This window comes from Magnolia sinica, chromosome 3, assembly GCF_029962835.1.
Source record: "Magnolia sinica isolate HGM2019 chromosome 3, MsV1, whole genome shotgun sequence".
NCBI lineage: Eukaryota > Viridiplantae > Streptophyta > Magnoliopsida > Magnoliales > Magnoliaceae > Magnolia > Magnolia sinica.
In genome coordinates, this window is record NC_080575.1 from 34817668 (window position 1) to 34839163 (window position 21496).

The 21496-nt window shown below is 41.0% G+C and overlaps 1 protein-coding gene across 1 annotated transcript in view; it reads right to left on the bottom strand.

The window, feature by feature from the left end:
* Positions 1-1908: 1908 nt before the first annotated feature.
* LOC131239808 (DEAD-box ATP-dependent RNA helicase 20-like) overlaps positions 1909-21496 on the bottom strand; it is a 33016-nt gene continuing 13428 nt past the window's right edge. Inside the window, exons 6-10 of the mRNA XM_058237684.1 lie at positions 3835-3927; positions 3671-3756; positions 3353-3579; positions 2334-2555; positions 1909-2243 (exon numbers count right to left, since the gene is read on the bottom strand). Coding sequence (XP_058093667.1) covers positions 2134-2243; positions 2334-2555; positions 3353-3579; positions 3671-3756; positions 3835-3927 — 738 coding nt within the window. The 3' untranslated portion in view covers positions 1909-2133. The remainder of the gene's footprint in view (positions 2244-2333; positions 2556-3352; positions 3580-3670; positions 3757-3834; positions 3928-21496) is intronic.

Genomic DNA, 21496 nt, shown 5'->3' on the forward strand with positions numbered 1-21496 from the left:
CTTCTTTCATTCATATCCAAAACCATCCATTCATATCCAAAACCATCCAAATCATCTTTTTCTTCAACTTTTCATCATCCAACTTCAAGTCCAACCGAAATCAACTATTGAGGACCCACAAACCCTAGCCAACGATCCACACGTGTGATTATACGACCACATGTGCGAGCCCCTAACCTAACCATACGAACAACCCCTCAATCTATTGATTTCCTCCTGCTTCCCCCATCAAAACACTTTGATTCACCATCTCTAACCCTAACTACAAACACTAACCCTAGATTCTCTAATTCATTAATTTTCCCAAATTCTCAAACCATAAATCTCTAATTTTCTTAATCGACCCAAAATCACCAACTTCCTTTCATCCAAAACTTCAATCCCCCCTACCAATACCTAAATCCATCAATCCCCTTAAACAATTCACCCAATTTAGCACCAATTTCATCTTTTTTGCCAAATTCTAATTCTAAAATCCTCAATTCTATTGAACTCTAATTTTTCAAATTTCAGATTTTTTTTTTATCCTAACCCTAATTATAAAACCTACAAGTTAATCCCTTGTGTAGAACATGTCTATGCTAAATTGAAAGTTTTATCCTTCTATCAGGCCTAATTTTAATTGATTTATGTGATCTCTTAACATGCGGGCATGTGATTATTTACATTAAATCATATTTTATTTTTTATTGTTTACTCTTAATTATGTAGCAATTTAGCATCTTTTGTTAATTACTTTATGGACTCTTTCATAATCTCCACGTTGCATGCTAGCCTTAAATCATGTGTCATACATCAAAACACCACCTGTATTGATGGAAATACCAAGTCAATTTTTCTCTCCAAGGTATCATACATATCTTCCAAGGTATTTACTAATTTAATACTCAAAAATTTTGTAAGTTCAAACAAACATAACTTGGGTATTTTCTAGTAATGAATGGACACCAGCAAACGAGGAAGCCATGGCATATACATATGTAGCAAGATTTGGAGATTATGCCTTTGGTGCATCTCACCTAAGTTACTAATGACTACCTCCAATAATGAATTGTAAATTTTACTTTTCAAGACAATGTTAAATGAGATTTGAAACGCTTCATAAACTTGCTTGTATGGTGTGTTACACATTTCAATAGAGATATTTCATTTACCTTATACTAAGTAGAAAACACTACACATTTCATCCTTCCAAACCAAACCAGACCAGAACTTGAACCCAAACCAGACCCAACACAGACCCTATCAAGACCCGGCCTGTATCCAAATTCAAAAGACCCAACAGGTACCTGAAACCTGGACAATTCCAGGTCTGGAATCTCTCATGTACCATACCAGCCAAGGTGGACCTGAGCCGAAGGGACCCGGGACCTAGACTAGACAGGTATGGGTACCCCTGGACAGGCTTACAATTGATGAAACATTCCAACCATTTCCAAACTAGACATGTTTCGATTTTGTCTTCAGAGGTCTGTACAATGCTTGGGCCAAGAGTTTGTACAATAGGTTTGGGTGTGAACCCATGGCTTAGGATCCAAACCATTGATAGCCCATAGACCAAAAATCCCCCAGATTGAAAGAATGTAGATTGACCAATATGGGACCTTTTCCGGTTGAATGTGAACCAAAATACCTTTACTTTCATAACCATCTGTTTACCTTGTCCACCTAAATGGGCTATGATTCTTCCATCTGAGAGATTTTGGGCACATTGGCCATCCAAACAGGAACCTATATTTCAAATGGTTTGGATCAGTAGCATGTACCCCACTTGAAAATCCATAGTACAATGTGAGGATCCAGCCTGAGCATTGTATAATACTGTTTGGCTTAAATAGCTTAAGAGTTGAGCATAAGGAAAGAATTCAAGTTGATGTGGAAGCACAATGAAGAAAAAGAGACCATCACAGGTGTAGACACTTTCTGAATTACTTTAAGACTACTAATACAGAAACTAACAGGCATGTCCCATGGCAGCCCAAAAACAAGAATGACTAGCCATTTTCCCACCAGCTGAAAGATGAAAAAAGAAAAAGAAAAAACACCGCACTAGAACCAAAAAGTAAGAACATGCCAGTCAAATTTAACTACATACCAGTCTAGATTAGTTCCTTCTAAAAATCCATACCTCAACTACCACTGCTGCCTCTTAGCCCCGCCGAGAGGGGTAGTATTAGAACCAGAAATCGAAGACCGGTTGCCAAAACCCCGTCCCCTTGAACGGAAATTCCCACCAGTACCTCCTGTGAGAAACACATAAAGCCCCATTAGGTAAAACACAATTGATGCAAAAAACAATGCACACCCTTGAAAGAGATCTTGAAATCACTCACCTCCCCCTGACCGGCTCAAGGTGGACAATGTCGGACTCACAGACTGTCCTGCTCCTTGTAGGATCTTAATGAGATCCTTGGCAAACCTTGCATTTGCATGAGTGAAAAAGGTGAAGGCAGTTCCCTTAGCACCAGCACGTCCGGTTCTTCCAATCCTATGAACGTAGTCCTCGAGGCTCGCTGGGAAGTCATAATTTATCACGCATTTTATATCTTTAACATCTGCAGGTGGAGATCATAAAATTGTTAGTACTTCTTAATCAACTGATGTTGGAAAAACTAACTTGTGAGCTTTTCCGAAAAAGAGGAGGGGAAAGAAATGTAACTGCCCTTATCCCCGCTCTCTTATCAATCTCCTCATCAAACATAACGCACACATTCAACAAGCAAATGTGCCCACCTTGACCTTGCAGGGATAAGGACCAGCACCATCAACCCTCTAAATCCAAAAATGCGCTGCAGCATTGAGTCGATCGGGCTGCCACACGAACCAGCTCCTTTAACTCCGGATGGGCGGCGATGACCATACTATGTTACTTGGACACTTGGTCATAAGAAAAGCGCTACCAACTTCTTGACACTTCTAGTGAATAATACCAAAAGACCCTTGAGAAACCTACAGTTTTATGCTACCATTATCAGCTCTATTGAAAAATGTCTCCTGCACAATATACATCTCAATTCTTTCCAAATTCTATTGTCATGTGCTCCCTGGTCCAAGTAACATAGACTGTGAGTACGAGGCACCCACACAGAGGTACCACCATCTAAAGGGAAGTTAATATACTGCTACTCAACCCAATCAGTAAGACCTTTGGTCGAAAGTGAAAAGGCCTCGTGCCCGGAGGAAGACGCTTGCTACCACCTTTGACATGATGGCACCCTGTCCCACTCCGCCAACCACCCATGAATTCAATTCCTGTGAAACTGGCCAGCAGCCCGCCGACTCGCCAACCTTGAGCATCTGAAGGATCTAAACAAAGAAGATTTTTAAGTGTCCTAACACAAACTGGTCCTACCAAGACCACGTGCAGCTACATCAGTGGCAGTCATTATAGGACTTCTGCCACTTTTAAATTCAGCCAGAACCCAGTCCCTCTCGGCTTGGTTTTTATCACCATGGATGGATAGAGCCGGCCATCCATCCATCCTCAATTGCCGGGTAACCTGGTCACATCCTTTCTTTGTCTCTAGGAATACAAGCATCCGGCTCCCATCCATCAGTTCTCCCAGCAGTTTGATCAGCCTGCAGGAAGAGAAATGTAGATACCGTCTTCAATACAGAACCTCATGATAACAGTCAGCTCTGTTGAAAGAATTTTCCACCTAAGACGCACCTGGGGTACTTTTCATGCTCTTGCACAACTTCAACAATTTGGATTATAGACTGATTGGCTTTCAAATCCGGGGATCCAATGATCACCTACAATGATCAATTAATTGTTCAGTAACATTAGCACTAAGCATCCAAAACTACCCATGTATGCATTGGTACACAGACCTTGTATGGATTTTGTAAGAACTGCCTTGCCAAAGTCTCCACCTCTCTTGGCCATGTGGCACTCCAATATAACGTCTGCCGGTCAGGCCGAATCTGCATATTAGAGTAGCACTTGATCCACTTAGCCTTATTTATTAGTCCAAATTTGCAACATGATTTTCTAAACAGAATTAAATAAGAAAATAATATACAATCACATGAGACACCTCATAGTAGATTTTAATCATTAGAAATGGGAAGAAAAGATGTATCATTATTATTGCAGGCAAAATCTCTTGTGAATCATTGAAACCAGTCATAACCACATACAGATATTTGGGAAGCTTACAGCATAATAAATAAATAATACCACCAGAAATTGACTTCTCACTCAGCTGGCAAATATAACTAATTTTTGCACAATGGAGCAGAATATTAAACTTATTTTGAATGCAGATGTGCATACAAGGAGCGGAGATAGGACAGCATCAGCATCATCAGCATCTAGGCTAGGGCTGTCAAAGGGCCCGGCTGGCCTGATGGACTTTCGGGCCTGGCCTGCCTTGGGATGGGCTTGAGTTGAGAGTATCAGGCCCGCAGACTGGGTTCAGGCTTGAAACCCAAGCCCATTTCTTTAGTGGGCCAGGCTTGGACTTAGCCATCCAAAAGCCCATCAGCACAGCCCAGCCTGTTTACATTTTTTATAAAAAAAAAAAAAATCCAAAATTGTCCCTCCTCAAATTTCTCCCTTTTCCCTCATTTAAAACCATCTTTAATGCTTCTCTCTCTCTCCATTAATGACTCTTCCCTCTATCTCCCTCCTAATCCAGAAGCATACTAACATCTCTCTCCATCTCTCCACATGCGCACCACATCTGCACGTATGCCAGCTCTCAACCGGTTGCATGGGATGTCATGCCCTTTTCTCTTCAATCGGGTGCACTTCTCTTTCTTTCCTACTGCTCTTAAGGTTTATTGGGAGGAAGACGGAGAAGAAGAGGAAGAAAAACTCTTGATGGGTTCTGCTCTTAGGTTTTCTTGCGAAGAGGGTGGAGAAGAAGAAGAAGAAGCTCTGATGGGTTCCAGGAGAAAAACAGAGAAGAGGAAGGTCTAACAGAATGAGAAATGGGATTTCCGGCAAGTATGCAAATCCTATTACGAAGAGCCCATCTAAGGGGCTCGGGCTCGGGCTCAAGATCGGATCAGGCCAGGCTCGGGCTGGACAATTTTGGCCCCCCATGGGCCCTGGCAGGGCTTGGACAAAGCTTGGCCCGGCCCTAACCCGCCCTGTTGACAACCCTAATCTAGGCCTTTCTCACAGCAATTGGGGTCAGCTTTTAAATGGAAGATTGGTCAAATGTTTTACAATAAGATTGAGCTTCTAGTCATTTATACTTAATAACATTTTGAAACGGATGCTTCCTCCACTAGAGGACGAAACCTTCAAAATTGTCCTTCGCTTTTGTGACATGTGGGCTTTAGTGATACATCTGGGCCCCTCATCAAGCAAAAGTACCCATGTAGGTCTAAGCTGTCCGATTGAAGAATTGAACATTGATTTTTGGACCTATACAGGATCAACAAGATGATGTTTTAGTGGTCTGAATCGGACTAAGGCCCTCATGTCCAATTAGATGGATCATTTACAAGAAATGGTCAGTGTGGAGCCCACAGCCCAATCCGTTCCTCTATGGATTTATACAAATCGTAATACACGTTAATGGGTTTTGTACCAGCCACACGACCTTATAGCATGGTGTGTGGCAACGGCCAGTACAGGGCAATAAAGGTCGTTGTGTAAAGGTAACAGTGGCAACCGTTACACGTTACAGGATCATAATGGTCGTAACGTTACAGAAAAAATGACCCATATCGGCCATTATAGCCCCATAAAGGTCATAACAGCCATGTCCATTACAGGGCTTATACATGCATTTCAGGTTTTTTATTCAAAAGAAAAAAATTTGACTGTAACAGCCGTTACAGCCCATATCATAAAGGCAAGGGTAGTGGCCATTACGGCCACCGTTACCGTTATGGAATACCTTGCCCTATAGAGTCACCCAGTTGAGCATATGGTAGTTGAGTGGAAGTTGGAATCTTCATTATGTCAGAGTATGGGGCCCATGGCCAAATCCAGTGGTTCCTTTATGGATTTATACAAACCATAATACATATTGATGGATTTTTACCAACAAAACAACCCTACAGAGTCATCCAGTTGAGAATGTAGTGTTTTAGCAGAAGTTAGAATCTTCATTATAGTTAGTCCCTTTGTTTCCTTTTCTTATTATAACCTGCAGGAATCATTGTTTCCTTTTTATTTACAACTTGCAGGACGTTTGAGTGAGAAAACTATTTGATACTCTGGAAAAATGGGATGGATGATACACAAGCACTGAAAATTTGTACACGTGGCATGCATTAACTCAAAATTAGACAGCCCAAATTGTGGGACCAGCCATGGTAGACCATTCCAAAATTAGTTGATTGAGAATTTTATTTTCGAAAGGTGACTAGTAGACATTTATTTATTGGGTTCAGACCATTGACTATTCTTCATTTCAACTGTACATTAATGTCCACTAATTGCCCAGTTAGATAATTGAATTAGTGTAACTTATGGTTTGTGATTCATCTAGACTTAAAATTAAACTGGCAAATTGTAGGACCAACCATGGATAAACCATTCCAAAAATTAGGTTGATTAAGGATTTTAGTTTTGGAAAGTGACTAGTAGACATTTATTTACTGGATTCAAACCATTAACTATTCTTCATTTGAAGTGTCCATTAAATGCCCACCAGTCACCCTGTTAGATAATTGAATTAGTGTTACTTATGGTTTGTGATTCCAAAAATTCAGTTATTGGATTCGGACCATTGAATATTCTTAATGGCTAAATGATAGACACTGTGTTTCAACCCTGTGGTCATGGATTCGAGAACCCATTTGGTGTGAGTGTGGTTGTGAGAGTGTGTGAATTCACCTTTCAAAAACAAAAAAAAAAAAAAAAAAAGGAATATTCTTCATGCTAACCATCCATTGAATGTCCACTAGTCGCCCAGTTAGATAATTGAATCATTATTAACTTACGATTTGTATTCATCTAAATTAGGACCCACAGGACCATTTACCATTCAGAATTTTACTTTTGGAAGGTGACGATTAGACATTTTTTTTATTGGAATCAAACGATTGAATATTCTTCATTTCAACTATCCATTAAATGTCCACTAGTCGCCTACTAAATTCTCCCAACCCGAAATTCTTCTTGGACCCTATATCCTCCTCCCCCTCCTCCCTTTGCAGCCCTTTGCATCTATCCTAATTAATATAGGAGCTAAGATTCATAAGTTCCCTCCTTTCTTTCCTCCCAGATTTGCACAAAACTCTGCCCTGCTCCTCTCTGAAAACTGTCTTGCACTTCCATCATCATAAATAGCACGAACTCAAGGCTATGGAACTTGGGTGTGGATCTTTTGGCGAAATGGAAACCAGGTCTACCTCACTGCCTCAGAATGATTTAACCAACCACCGACTCAACCCTTTTTGCAACATTGCAACCCAGATGTTTAGTGTCCTCCTCTAAAAATCACATCTCTAACCAGCTGCTTGTTTAGTTCTCTGTCATAACGAGTTCTGGATTGCAATCGCCACAGCTGACACTAACATCCCAAACTCATCGTCCTCTACTACTACCCCAATCAGATTCCCATCACTTCCTTCCTCCTGGGGTCCATCCTTACTATTTTCTTGCAATCGAAGGTGATTGTCACCTGCTCCTAACTACGGCAACGGATCGGAATTGAACCTCTCACCATCAAACGAAGGAAATGTGAATGTTGTGATTTCTTCAGTCTCGGATCAAGCGCTATCCTTTCCGCTTTCTTCAACCCCACTCACTACTACTAGCGCCAAAGAAAGATCCAGGCCAAGGAGCCTCGGCCTACTAGCTGAAATGTGAATGTTGTTGTGATTTCTTCAGTCTTGGACCAAGTTTTATCCTTCCCGCTTTCTTTGGCCCCACTCACTACTACTACTAGCGTCAGAGAAATATTCGGGTGCTTGGGCCTACTAGCTAAGTGTAACCCATGCCCATATGTTGTGGAGCCCCATTGGATTTATCGCTCCACTTACTGAAAGTGACACGGATCAAATTTGGGGAAGCAATCCTCACAGATGGATCTTGATTAATCAATTTCCTGCCTCCCTTCTGAAGCTTTCTCTACACTTGACTTTTGCATTGCCTGAATCTAGGCTTTCCCATGTCACCTCCCTACACAAATGATCACTACATAGCTCAACAACTACATCCAAGCGTTCCCAAGACATACCCAGTTATTGCAACTTGTCCCACTTATCCCCATCTCCTCACTGATGGATCTTGATGAATCAATTTCCCACCTCCCTTCTGAAGCTTTCTCTACACTTGACTTTTCGTTGCCTGAATCTGGGTTTTCCCACGTTGCATCCCTACACAAATGATCAGTACACAGCTCAACACCTACATCCAAGCGTTCCCAAGACATACCCAATTATTGCAACTAGTCCCACTTATCACCATCTCCTCCACCTACCCTCACTCCCATCTTGACAATCAGGTTGCCATTCATAAGCTTCCAGTTGTCCTCCCCCATTTCATATAGTTTGTGGGACACAAGACGACGTGCGCCATCTCCTCACCTCTGACTCTGGAACCTCCGGTTCTCTCAGCCCCAAAACCCATTACCCCTACCCATCTATCTCCTTTTTTTCCCATCCCTCCTTGCTAAGGACTCAACACCTAGATCGAAGAGTTCCCAAGATATACCCAGTTGTTAGAACTTGTCCCACTTATCCCCATCTCCTCCACCTACCCCCTCACCTATCTCAGCAACTAGGTCACCATTCATATCCTTTCAATTGTCCTCCCACATTTCCTATAGTTTGTGGGGGACAGTATTGTGCACCATCTTCCTCACCCAACTCTAGAACCTTCGGTTATATCAAACCCCAAAACCCATTACCCCCACCATCTCTCTCCCCTGCCCGTCTCCTTTTTCCCCATCCCTCCTTCATGTGGACTCAACCACCGCCTTCATGTGGACTCTAACTACCGCAATTGCATGAGACCTCCCTACCTCACTCGTTGAACCTCTATTGCTCCCAAGCCCTACCTTCCCTCCAGCAATCCATAACAAAGAGAGCACAATATCCACTTCCACCACAGCTAATCTTGTCAAATGGCATAAGCGATTCAAGGAAAAATGAATGTGTGTGTGTGTTGAAAATTTATGTAAAAATACTACAAGTGTGGGGATTATTTTTTATAGTTTTATTAGACTATAACAAGTCAACTAACTACTCAAATGAATGCATATATTGAAAAATGTATTTTTTTTTTTTTAAAAAAAAACATATAAATTTTATTGATGTCATTTTAAGGGAGAAAGTAATAAAGTGCGAGAGAGAGAGTAAGGGAGGGAGAGAGGAGACCATAGAGATTGAGAGATTGAGTACTAGAGTAAGATGGTGAGAGCAAGAGAGTAAAAGGGTCGTGAAAATGGGGTGGGAGTGCCTATAGGTAAAAGGTGAGAGAAAATGAATTAAAAAAATAAGTCCCAATATATATATATATATATATATATATATATCTCTTACCGTTGGGAGGTTATGCCATCGCATATAGTGCATCCGATAGTATAACTGCATAACTATGACTTACGTGGTCACATAATTTTCTATGCGACCAAATCAGCCCCAATGACAAAATAACCACATATGCCACCATGGCATATGCGATCCACTGATCTAAAACAGCATATGCAATGGCGCAATCGCTTATTCGATCGCATATGACAACACTGACTACAACACTTGATTCTTCAATCACACTCAAATCTACTTCTGACCTTACCAGGGCCTTTCCAAACAGACTCTGATTGCGGAGAATTCCATGAGCTCCATCGAAATTGACTTCTTATCAATTTCTACGGTTGTTCGCCCAAAACTCCGAGATACTCCTATGCCAAGCTATCAATGGGATGTTGAGAAGCTGACGCCAAAAATGGACTCTGATTCTAGAGAATTCCATGAGCTCCATCGAAATTGACTTCTTATCAATTTCTATGGTTGTTCACCCAAAGCTCTGAGATACTCCTATGCCAAGCTATCAATGGGAGGTTGAAAAGCTGACACCATCAGCCTCTGCTCAAGCCAGCCGTTTCGAACTAGCAAACCATCTCACTAGCTAGAGCATCCCTAAAAATCTCCTCACCTCTATCGAAGGGACTCTCCTAATCCCTTGAAAAATCCAAGCGAATTGAAACCTTACCATCCCCTAGGCTTCTCACCCTAGCTTCCCGAACGCCTTTTTGGGCTTTCAACCATAACATTGGAGATGTTCTCCCCTGCCAGCCGATCCATCCAACTCCTAGTCAGTCTTCTCTTCCCTTCTTCTTGGATCTGCTGACCCACCCTAACTAATATCTTTGTCCCTCCTTCCACAACCCACGCCTTTTTTTTGGCTCACTAAGTCTCTTTTACATGGGATTACCTCCCACTGCAACCCTATCAAGGGGAGGATTGGGGAGACCCTCCTCACAACCTCTCTTAATAACCTTTCCGCAAAGCTCAAGGCCTAAGAATCTAAAGGCTCGCTTGATTATTCCTTCTTTTGGATTCAAGACCATAATTGACTTTCTAAACCTTCAACATAGAACCTCCCACAAATAATGCCATTGATCTCCTTTATTGCTTTCTTGGCTTCTTCCTCTAAACCCATATGAATAGAGTAAAAGCCTCAACTTTTACTAGCATACCTCTCTCGAGGTAACATCATCTTTGGCACCGAACCAACCATTTTGACTAGGTCAAGCTCTTTGTCAATGGGTTCTAAGGCAACTTGGAGACGAAAATGTATAACCCAACACTCTCTACTCCTTTCCATCCCTCTATTGTTTCCCCTAACTGTATTCCACCCTTCTTATTCTAGTAGTTGGAAATGAATATCTTATCAAAATTGTTCCTTTTGAGGAGAGATTGTTATCGACAAAGAAGCACATGTGCATTCATCTTCAATTCACCCCTAAATCCACATCCTAAACCTCGATCCCAATTTCTCTCAAATTCCCGATCACAAACCCAATCTTCCTCAAAATTTTCACTAAAGTGCATACACAAAACCCTAATCCTAATTCCCAAACTTTTTCCCCATATTCCCAAAAACCTTTACCCAAATACTTAATCAAAACTTAAGACCTAAACTTTTAAAATTCCAATTTCCTCAAAATGCATATCGCATACCAATTATTCACCCCAAACCCTAGGGGTGGTTTGGGTTGGTGGAACACTTTGGAAAACCATGGAAATGAAATCGCTTTCCATAGTTGTGACGCTTTCCCCCTTGGTTTCAAAACAGATTTAGGTGCGACAAATATCCCTGGTTTTCCTCAAAAAAAAAAAATGGTGATTTTCATTTCCACTTTAAAACCTTTTAAATCTAAGTTTCCACAGTTACAAGACAACTCTCACTTTTCAACCATGACCTTTTTCACATTTCCATAGAAATTATGTGTGCTAGAACAAACAAGCTAACATGGATTCTTTCCACACATTTCCCTTTCCTCTAATGTGACATTTGGTTTTCCATATACACATTTTGGTTTCCACCAATCCAAACAGGCCACAAACCCACTCCTAACCCCAATGCTACCCCCAGCAACCAAAATCCAGCAATCCCTCAACATTTAGCCCTAATCCAACTGTAGCTTGTATACACAACCAAGACTCACACAGTAAGCCTATGACAGCTCCATGCCCAACACAAAATAAAATAAATAATAATCATAACCCTTCAAGCCATCTTTATAACAATCCCCACCCATTCCTTTTTTCTTTTTCTTTTTTTCTTTTTTTTCTTTTTGGTTTGCCAGTTAAATAATTTTGTAGATGAGTGCAGCCAAAAAGCAAAGGCACCTCAACAATTGACACATACAACCATAGCCAAGACAATCAAGCCCTTAACAAACAATAGGCCAAAAACTACCAAATAAACAAAACCTTAACATTATACAATAGGCAACTTAAAAACTGTTTCCCAACTCCACCGAAGGCACCCATCAGATGCATCATTACATCTGGCAAGAACAAGCTACCGACAGTGTATTCCATGGAAAAGCTTCCACAATCAGTTGAGGAGCATGATGACCAGAGACAGAACTCGTAAGGCTCTGCTGAACAAAGTCCAAATGCAGCCAGTCTCGACCCAGCACTAAGACTAAATTTGAAGAACATATTCTGAAGAAGCAATGCCACTTATCTGGAATGGTTACAGCAGCAGTATTTAACTGGCTAACTGCATAGCAGAGGGAAAGAGCATTGAAATGGGATGAGCTGATGTTCCAGCAATTTGCTTCATGAATGTCCACTGGTAACAATTTAGAAGAGATCTGAAAACATTGGAAGACTATTGGAACCACATCCACTAGCAGCAGCACATGACTGAAGGCTGCATTGAATCTGGGATGCTTCGTGCGGCTATGGTTTCATGAAACTCAAGGGACGGGATCAGCAAGACAACCAGAACTGCACCACCACTTGAAAAGAAGCCCACGATGATAGCGGTGTAACTCATGGAAGGACTCAACCCCAGCCAAAGGGCAAAGAATGCCAACACCAAAGCCTGTCGTCATACAATATAGCACAAACCAGATACGGACAACTGAAAAAAAAGACACCATTCTACAACATGCAACATCACACCTAGCAACCGACTACCCAAGGCACACAGCAATTTAACACTGCACTTAATTTTTGCAATCAAGATTAGCCGGGGCTCCCAAAAACTGATGTAGATTGCTGCCCCCTTTTGGAGCCCAGTGCCAAATCTGGTGTTGTATGAGAATAGTATACAGCAAGCTAAATTGCCCTCATATCAGCAACCGACCATCCATTTCTCAACTATGGATTCCATTGATAGTGTTGGGCCTGAGTTATCATCAACAATCTGACCAGTACAATCCTAAACCGACAGCCTTATCTTTTACATCCAAAGAGCATCGAGGACAAGCTGCATGCTCAAACCGAGAAGCTAAATATGGGGACACCAAAATTGTGATTGGGGATGAATAATTGCTGAAAATGGCAGACAATTGAAGAAGCCATGTTTCAGATGGCAGGGGCCAAGGTGCAACAGAAATCAGCAGCAGAATAGGTGCTTAAAGAGGCCATCAGCAATCAGATCAAGACCAGAAGCACAAAACTACTGCAGTTAGCAGAAAAAGGTGATTGTAATGACAGGTTGGAAGGCTGCCACGACAGTCGGATAATACAAATGAATGCTTCAAAGCAACATAGAAGACGAGAAGAAAAGCTAAATCACATTGGATCACAGCCCATGATATATAAAACCTCAAAGACAATGTGCTTGAAAGTGTCACAAATGGATCAACTTTATGATCCACCAACAATCAAGTTTTCAATTCACCAATGGCATCTAGTGAATTTATTTTTTTTTTGAATCAATTGGCAGAACCACAGTTGAACATATAGATGTATCAACACAAGGCCATGCGGCTAGAGTTTTGGATCTCTTTTCTGGTTGATTGAAGATTTTACCAACCAAGAGATTCAAGATCACTCAAGACCATGTGGCTAGAGTTTTGGAAGATGAAACCAAATGGAGGCAGCGATCACCTAGTAAATGGATTAAGGTGACAAAAATACAAGATGAGTTCATAGAATTGCTAGCGCAAGGGCCAGAGGTTAACAAAATCAGTATCTTAAATTTTGATGGGATTCAGATCAAAGATAAAAATCAACTTTCCGAAAAGGTTGTGCATTTTATGAAAAGCTTCTAACAGAGGAGAACTGGAACAGGCCTACATTGGATTTCTTGCAATTTAAATGTTTCTTAGCTGAAGAATCCAATTCTCTTGAACTACTGTTTTCTTTGGATGAAGTAAAAAATGTTGTAGAATCTTTGGGGGGTAACAAAGCGTCAAGGCCTGACGGTTTGCAAATGTCATTCTATCAAAGATTTTGGGAGGTGCTATAAAACAACGTTATGGCCTTTATGTCGAAATTTTTTACAAGAAGCAAATTATCAACGGATCTCAATGCGACATTTCTAGCTATCATTCCGAAAACTTGGGGGAATCGCTGAAAGACTACAGGCCGATCAGCCTCATTGGAGGACCCTATAAGATTATGGCTGAAGTTTTGGCGAATAGGCTGCGAGGAGTAATAGAGAGCATTATATTTGAAAATCAAAATGCCTTTGTTCTGGGGTGCAAATCCTAGACAACGCCTTAACTGTGCATGAATGCCCTGATTCTACACATAAAGTGTGAAATAAATGGATAGATTGCAAGCTGGATCTAGAGAAAGCTTACGACCATGTCAATTGGAAATTCCTTGACCACTTATTGGGCCAGATGGGATACAAAGAGAAATGGAGGAAATGGATAGGAGAATGCATAGGATCGGCGCACTACTTAGTATTACTTAATCGGTCCCCAAAAGGCTTTTTTAAAAGCACCAAGGGCCTTCGGCAAGGTGATCCTTTGTCCTTGTTCCTTTTTTTTAACAGCTCTTTATTCCTTTTTGTCATAATTTCTGAGGCTCTTTCAAAGATGTTATTCAAAGGACAGGAAGAAAATCTCATAAGCAACTTCTAGATTGAAGGAATGTCGTGCCCAATATCTCATCTCCAGTTCGTGGAAATTACCCCTTTTTTTGTGATGCAGATCCATCTAAGATTGAGAATTGATAAAAATAATCCATTGCTATGAGGCAATCTGGATCTGAAGATAAACATAGCCAAAAGAAAAAAAAAAAATTGGAGTATGCATGGAAGAGTATGAAGTCAAACAATTGGTTGATTTGTTTGGTGTCCAATGGGGTCGCTGCCAACCACTTTTGTGGATCTTCCTTTATATGTTGGTAAACCAGCTAAACATCTTAGGGATAAAGTGGTGGAGAGGTTTGAAAGGATGCTCGCCAAATGGAACTCTCGATATCGATCGCTTGGCAAGCACATCACTCTCATTAAAGCAGCCCTCTCAAACTTCCCCTTTATGTCGCTTTTCAAATGCTTGACATTGGTCCTCCAAAGACTTGAAAAACTAAGGCATGATTTTTTATGGTTTGGTATCGGACTCAGACTCACTGCACACACAGCATAGGACTCACCACACACACAAGAGAGATGTACCCGCTAGGCTTTTTAGCTCATGCCTTATTCTCTTCTTTTTTTCAGGGCAAGGTAGGTGGTAGGAGTAGCTTAGCATGGACTTTATATTATGTACTCCGATGTTCCATGCTCTTGGATTCTATAATGCATTTTTGTATTCGGAACTTGTACATTTATTGTATTTGTAAAATGATACATAGTGGAATAAAAGTTTTGAGTTACTCTCATATCTCGTTGATATTATGGTTGTGGGAAATGCTACTAATCATACATGCTCGCCAAATGGAACTCTCGATATCGATCGCTTGGCAAGCACGTCACTCTCATTAAAGCGGCCCTCTCAAACTTCCCCTTTATGTCGCTTTTCAAATGCTTGACATTGGTCCTCCAAAGACTTGAAAAACTAAGGCATGATCTTTTATGGTTTGGTATCGGACTCAGACTCACTGCACACACAGCATAGGACTCACCACACGCACGAGAGAGATGTACTCGCTAGGCTTTTTAGCTCATGCCTTATTCTCTTCTTTTTTTCAGGGCAAGGTAAGCGGTAGGAGTAGCTTAGCATGGACTTTATATTATGTACTCTGAATGTTCCATGCTCTTGGATTCTATAATGCAATTTTGTATTCGGAACTTGTACATTTATTGTATTGGTAATTGGTAAAATGATACATAGTGGAATAAAAGTTTTGAGTTACTCTCATATCTTGTTGATATTATGGTTGTGGGAAATACTACTAATCATACAATAAATAAATAAATAAATAATTCCTTCCCCAAGTCACATCCCAAGATAGGAGTTAGGCGCCCAAGCTTTGCTTTCGGGGCTGACAGACTTGGTATCAAGTGCCAGAAGACAAAGAAATTTCATTTAATCGGGTGGAAAGAAGTCTGTAAATCATATAAGGAAAATGGTGCAGGTACCAAAGATCTTAATTCTATGAATATGGCCTTGCTCAAAAAATGGCTTTGGAAGTTTGGAGAGGAAGATGGGGTGCTTTGGAAGCAAGTAATTACATGCAAATACGGATGTTTGGAGAATGGTTGGTGGACAAGGGACTCATCCATTTATAGGGCATAAACTTTATGAAAAGGGATTTCTTCAATGAAGTCAAATTTTCCTTCATCTTACAGAAAATGTGGTGATTCGAAAGCCCCCTTGTAGACACTTTCTTCAAGATGACGAAATAGAAGAATATGCAGCCCTTTTAGATCACATTCATCCTGGCGCTCTAGATCCATCTTCTATATATAGGATGATTTGGAGACTCGACAAATCAGGTCTATTCTCTGTCAGATTGTTCTACACAAATTTATGTGATTCTGACTCTCAAATAGAGGAAGTAAAGCACACGTAAGTATGTTTGGCACTATGTTGTCGCTCCCAAGATGGTTGTTTTTGGATGGTTGGTTGGTAGAAGGAAAGTCTTGATAGTAGACAACCTTCCAAAAAGAGGAATGATCCTCCCCAACATTTGTATATGGTGCAAGAACGATGAGGAATCGGCTGATCACTTTTTTGTGCATTGTTCCTTTATCGAGAATGTTTGGGCGGACATCCTCCACCGCTTCAAAATTTCTTGGACTTTCCCAAGATCATCAACTGACCTCTTACAAGTGTGGCATGGAGTGGCATTAGGAAAAGAAAAGAAAATGATTTGGAGAATGTCTTTGCTTGCAATTTGGTGGGCTGTTTAGGAAGAAAGAAATGCTCATTGCTTTAGGAATTAGAGCAAAAGCGTGGAGAGTGTTTCTCAAAGGGCCAAATTGTTAGTAGTGGAGTGGGCGGCGAATGCTCCTAAGCTTAAGGATTGGAATCTTTTCTTCCTTGGGATGTAATCGAGTCGCTATCTCGACAGCTCTACTCTTTAGTCATTGTAGCTTACTTTTCTCTTATTTAAAATAAAATTACCTGTTATCTCTCAAAAAAAAAAAAAAAGAAGGACAATTAAAGATTTGGACCACATCAAGAGTCCAAATTGAGCCAATTGATGGTCTAGACCAGGTCAAGGGCTTCGATGATCAATTGGGACCAATTCAACAGTCTAACTGGGTTGTGGGACCAACAAATTCAATGAAATGATCTTGATTGTCAACCAGTTTGAAAGTGGCACCCACTAGTCGAACAATATACCTAGGCTTTATATATAAACGATGGGTGCTCATTGGAGCATTTGCATAGATTCTACATCACGCAAATTCGCAACAAGTGGAGTTCTAGCAGAATATGATTCTTTATACATAGTTTCTCTAGTTGGATTGGTTTCTTATTCGTAAGATGAGTAGATTTAGGACAAGGTTTATTAAATGCTAGCAAGAAACGAGGAAGGTTTCAAGGAAGTGGTTTCTACAGAAACTTGAACGGTCCAATGCGAAGAATCCACCACATGATTGCTTATTGACTCCACTGATATATTGATGGATGGATTTACTCTTAAATCACCAAACCTACCGATGGATTGACAAGCAGACCATGTGAAGGATCGATGCTTACATTGAAGGAAGTGTCAAATAGCTTAATGATTAGGTCAGCAAGTTCTAAGAAAGAGCGCATTCAAGTTAAGTTGAATTTATTAATCTCATCTCAATGATATCCAAAGCAGACGGATCAAAGATCAACAGCCAGATGGACGACATAAATCAAAACATATCTTAGCTTGCAAGGAGGCAAAAGAGTAAAAAGCACACTAATTTGAAGTCGAGTGATGATTGAGCCAATTCAAAGATTAGACCATGTTCATAAAAAAATGTCTTTTATTCGTTGAGATTTTATATTAGATTGATATTAGTGATTTATGACTCCATTGCTAGGATATGCACCAAAATATGTTATGTAGAAAAGCTTTCATTGATCTGAAAAAGAATACATTCCAGGTTGTGAGATGGCACAGGCCCTTCGTTACATTCACTGAGTAAAAGACTGAAAGGTAAAAGCCAAAGTGAACTACTCTGTTACATGGTACAGAGTTGCATGATGTTCCTAATCTATGATTATACATCTTCAGTGTCCAGAACATCAATTATGCTGGGAAAACTCGTGATAGCCTTGGGCATACACAGAAGTAATCATTCCAGCATGATCATGGATCTAAGATAACAGAGATGATGAGTAAAGTTGTATGCTAGCACCTACCATTTGGTGACATGGTTCTTAGAGATTGGCACCAAGGGGGCCTACGCCAAGCACAAATGTTGCAATAATCCTGCGTCTGGCGCTGGATTTCATTATGAGAGAGAAACCAGTCTCCTGCAATTGTGTTTATTTTCCTTGAATAATGACCAAGAGAAATGGTATGTGCCTAGCACAAATGTTGCAATAGGTCTACGCCTAGCACAAATGCTGCAATAGATTGCGCCTGGCATAGAGCCCTGCCCTTAGCATCAGGCGCTAAGGCTTCTCCTAGAACCCCATCCTCAGCATCAGGCACTAAGGCTTCTGCCGAGAGGTCTGGCGCCTAGTGCAAGGACTCTCCAGTGGAAGTGTGCAAGCTAGTGAAGCTCACCTTGATGAGCGCCTGGTCCCGAAGTCCGTGCATATGTCCATATGAATGAATTCCTTCTAAGAGAATGCTAGGGGGCATTTATAAACTCAGTAGGCCTGATTTCCCGCCCTAAAGATGCGCTAGGCATTTATAGACACGTGGTGCCTCCTGATTGGACGAGAGGATGATTAGTTCCATCGAAGCAAGCCGTCTCATGCTAAAGTCTACACCTGCCTTAGAGAAGCTAAGCACCTGGCGCTAGGTGTTGGCGCTTGTGCCTTGGCAATCTAGCACTAGGTGCTCTACGCCTAACGCAGAGGCTTTGTTGAAAGCTTTCTCCATAGAGTGGGCACATATGAGGATTTCAGGCATTACACATTTAAAGTTGATCTAAATAGGCATTGGGGCATTAGAACCTTCTTGGATAGGTGCTAAGCCTTTGAGACACACTTGGGTAGATGCAACCGCTATCAGAAGTCTCAAAACCCTTCTATTTTATTTTTCTTTTTGGGATAATTTATTTTATTAAAAAGCTGCTTTGGCTATCGTCAGGGTGGAAAAGAATACAAAACCAGTAAAGAACCCTTCAATTTTGCACAGGAGTAGCCTAGAAAGCGTGGTTTTATGCGCCCATGGTGTGTCATAACAGTCATTACATAACGATAACAACGGGAACCGTTACGTGTTACAAGGTCGTAACAGCTATTACAGAGAAAATGAACCGTTACAGCCCCATTAGGGTCCGTTACGGGGCCGTTACAGGTTTTTTTTCCGATTTCAAAAGAAAAAAAAAAATACCATAGTTGCCCGTATCGTAACAATAACAGTGGTGGCTGTAACGGCCACCTGTACCGTTACAAAATACCTTGGTCACACCACATGCGTAGAAAAGAAATAAGAATTAAAATGAGGAACGTCCTTGTGGAAAAAGGCAGCCTGATGCAGGCTGATCTAGGCCCATGATCCATGGGCTAGGCACAAGCCCATTAAGCCCAACAACTGGCCCATCAATAAAGAAGCCCAAGCCTCCTATTTAGGTAGTTAGCTTATTTAGGTAATTAGCTAGCAAAATCAATCAGCTAGCTACGAATAATCCATTAACCAACTTTTTTAATGTATTCTTATCTCTTTTATCCCATATCAATATTTGTAAAAAGTCATTGGTTGTCAATGACATTATGTATTTTCCTTGTGTGTACGTTTTAAAACCTTATATAAGACCTTGGGATGAGTAGTAGGAAGCCACATTTTGAATTGAATCAAATTTCTAGAGTTATTCTCTATTTGTTTTGAGTTCTCGTGCTTAGATTGAATGTGCCTATGCTTGAGCAGATCCTTCCCATTAGCCGATTGCGCCAATTTGGTATCAGAGTGGGTTCCAACGGCTCGGTTGAAGTTTTGAATCAACAACAATCTCAATATTATTGTTTCCAGGTTCTTTAATCATAAAATTCTGCCTCTTTTCCTTTATTTTCTTCATTGCATCCATCCCTCCTACTTCCATTCACCTTTTTTTTCTGTTAAAAATCCCTAAAATCACCATATTCCAACTCATTAAAACCCTCCAAAATCAGCCCCATTCCAACCCATTAAAACCCTAAAATCAGCCCTAGTGCAGCCCATTAAAACCGCAAAATCAGCCCATTCCAACCCATTAAAAATTTCCAAAATCAGCCATATTCCAACCGATTAAAACCCCCAAAATCAGCCATATTGCAGCCCATTAAACCCCCCAAAATTAGCCCCATTAAAACCCCAAAATCAGCCCATTCCATCCCATTGAAACCCCCAAAACCAAAATAATAATAATAATAATAATTCAGCCGTATACCAAGTTGGCTAACATGAGAGAGGCTGGAAAGTAAGTATTTGCCTTCAGATTACATGGATACTCTTCTCCAAGAGCTCCTTGCATTCAAATAGGGAACTTTATTGGTGGATTACTACACCAAAAAGTTCAATGAGCTTGCTGTCCATTGTAAGTTTGCAGAGACAGACCATGTAACAGCTAACTGCAATTGGGCCCGACAAGATGGTCATGTATGATTTTGAGACGATGTTCATCAGAAGGCTCAACGAATTGAACAGCAACTGCAACAGCATACTCTCCGACGTTTTGGTTCTCCAGTTGAGGAAACTTTTGTGAGAAGGGATTCGAATTCACATCTCAATTGGACTCCACAGAGCTACCGACCACCTCCCCACCCTTTGTAGTCGCGCCCACAAATGCAGGCTCCTCTTATAAGGCAACCTCAACCTTCACAACGGTCTCCACCTCAGAATTCATACCAAACACAACCAGAGGTGCAGGGACATGACACCTAGGGCGTGAGGTCTTAATCTTCATCATTCCCTCTAAAAAGAACGAACAGTTGGGTGTTGATTGTTACCGTGACAAACAGATAGACACTTTTCTAATGAGTGTCCGCAAGCCAGGAACCTCCATTACTACGATAATGAGGACCCCTACTACTCGGACGGCCATGAGTATTGCGATGAGCACATTGAGATGGAACAGCCCTATGTAAAACCTGCATCACAGCCAGAGGACCCTCCTGTTGAAATGACGATTGAAGTTACTTTTATCATACACCGCCTCCTTACCACCACTGAGGAGGAAGGGGAAGACTGACGATAGACCACTATTTTTTGTACGTGAGTAAAATGCCAGGGCAAGTTATGTAACATGATCATTGATGACGGTAGTACAATGAACATCATACATCACGAGGTGATTGATAAGCTCAAGTTGCTAGCTAAAAGGCATCCAAAACCATATAAGGTTGTGTGGGTTGTTGACGATACCATCCCCGTGTCTCGAAGTTGTTTAGTATCATTTTAAATTGGTATATATAAGGATGATATTTGGTGTGACATAATTCCAATGAATGCCGCCCACATCCTTCTCGGTCGACTATGGCTCTTTGACCAAAAGGTACAAAGCGACGATGAAGCTAACACGCATACTTTCCTACACGAGGTCATCGTATCCTTCTTCATCCATTGCAGCCTACGTCACCTC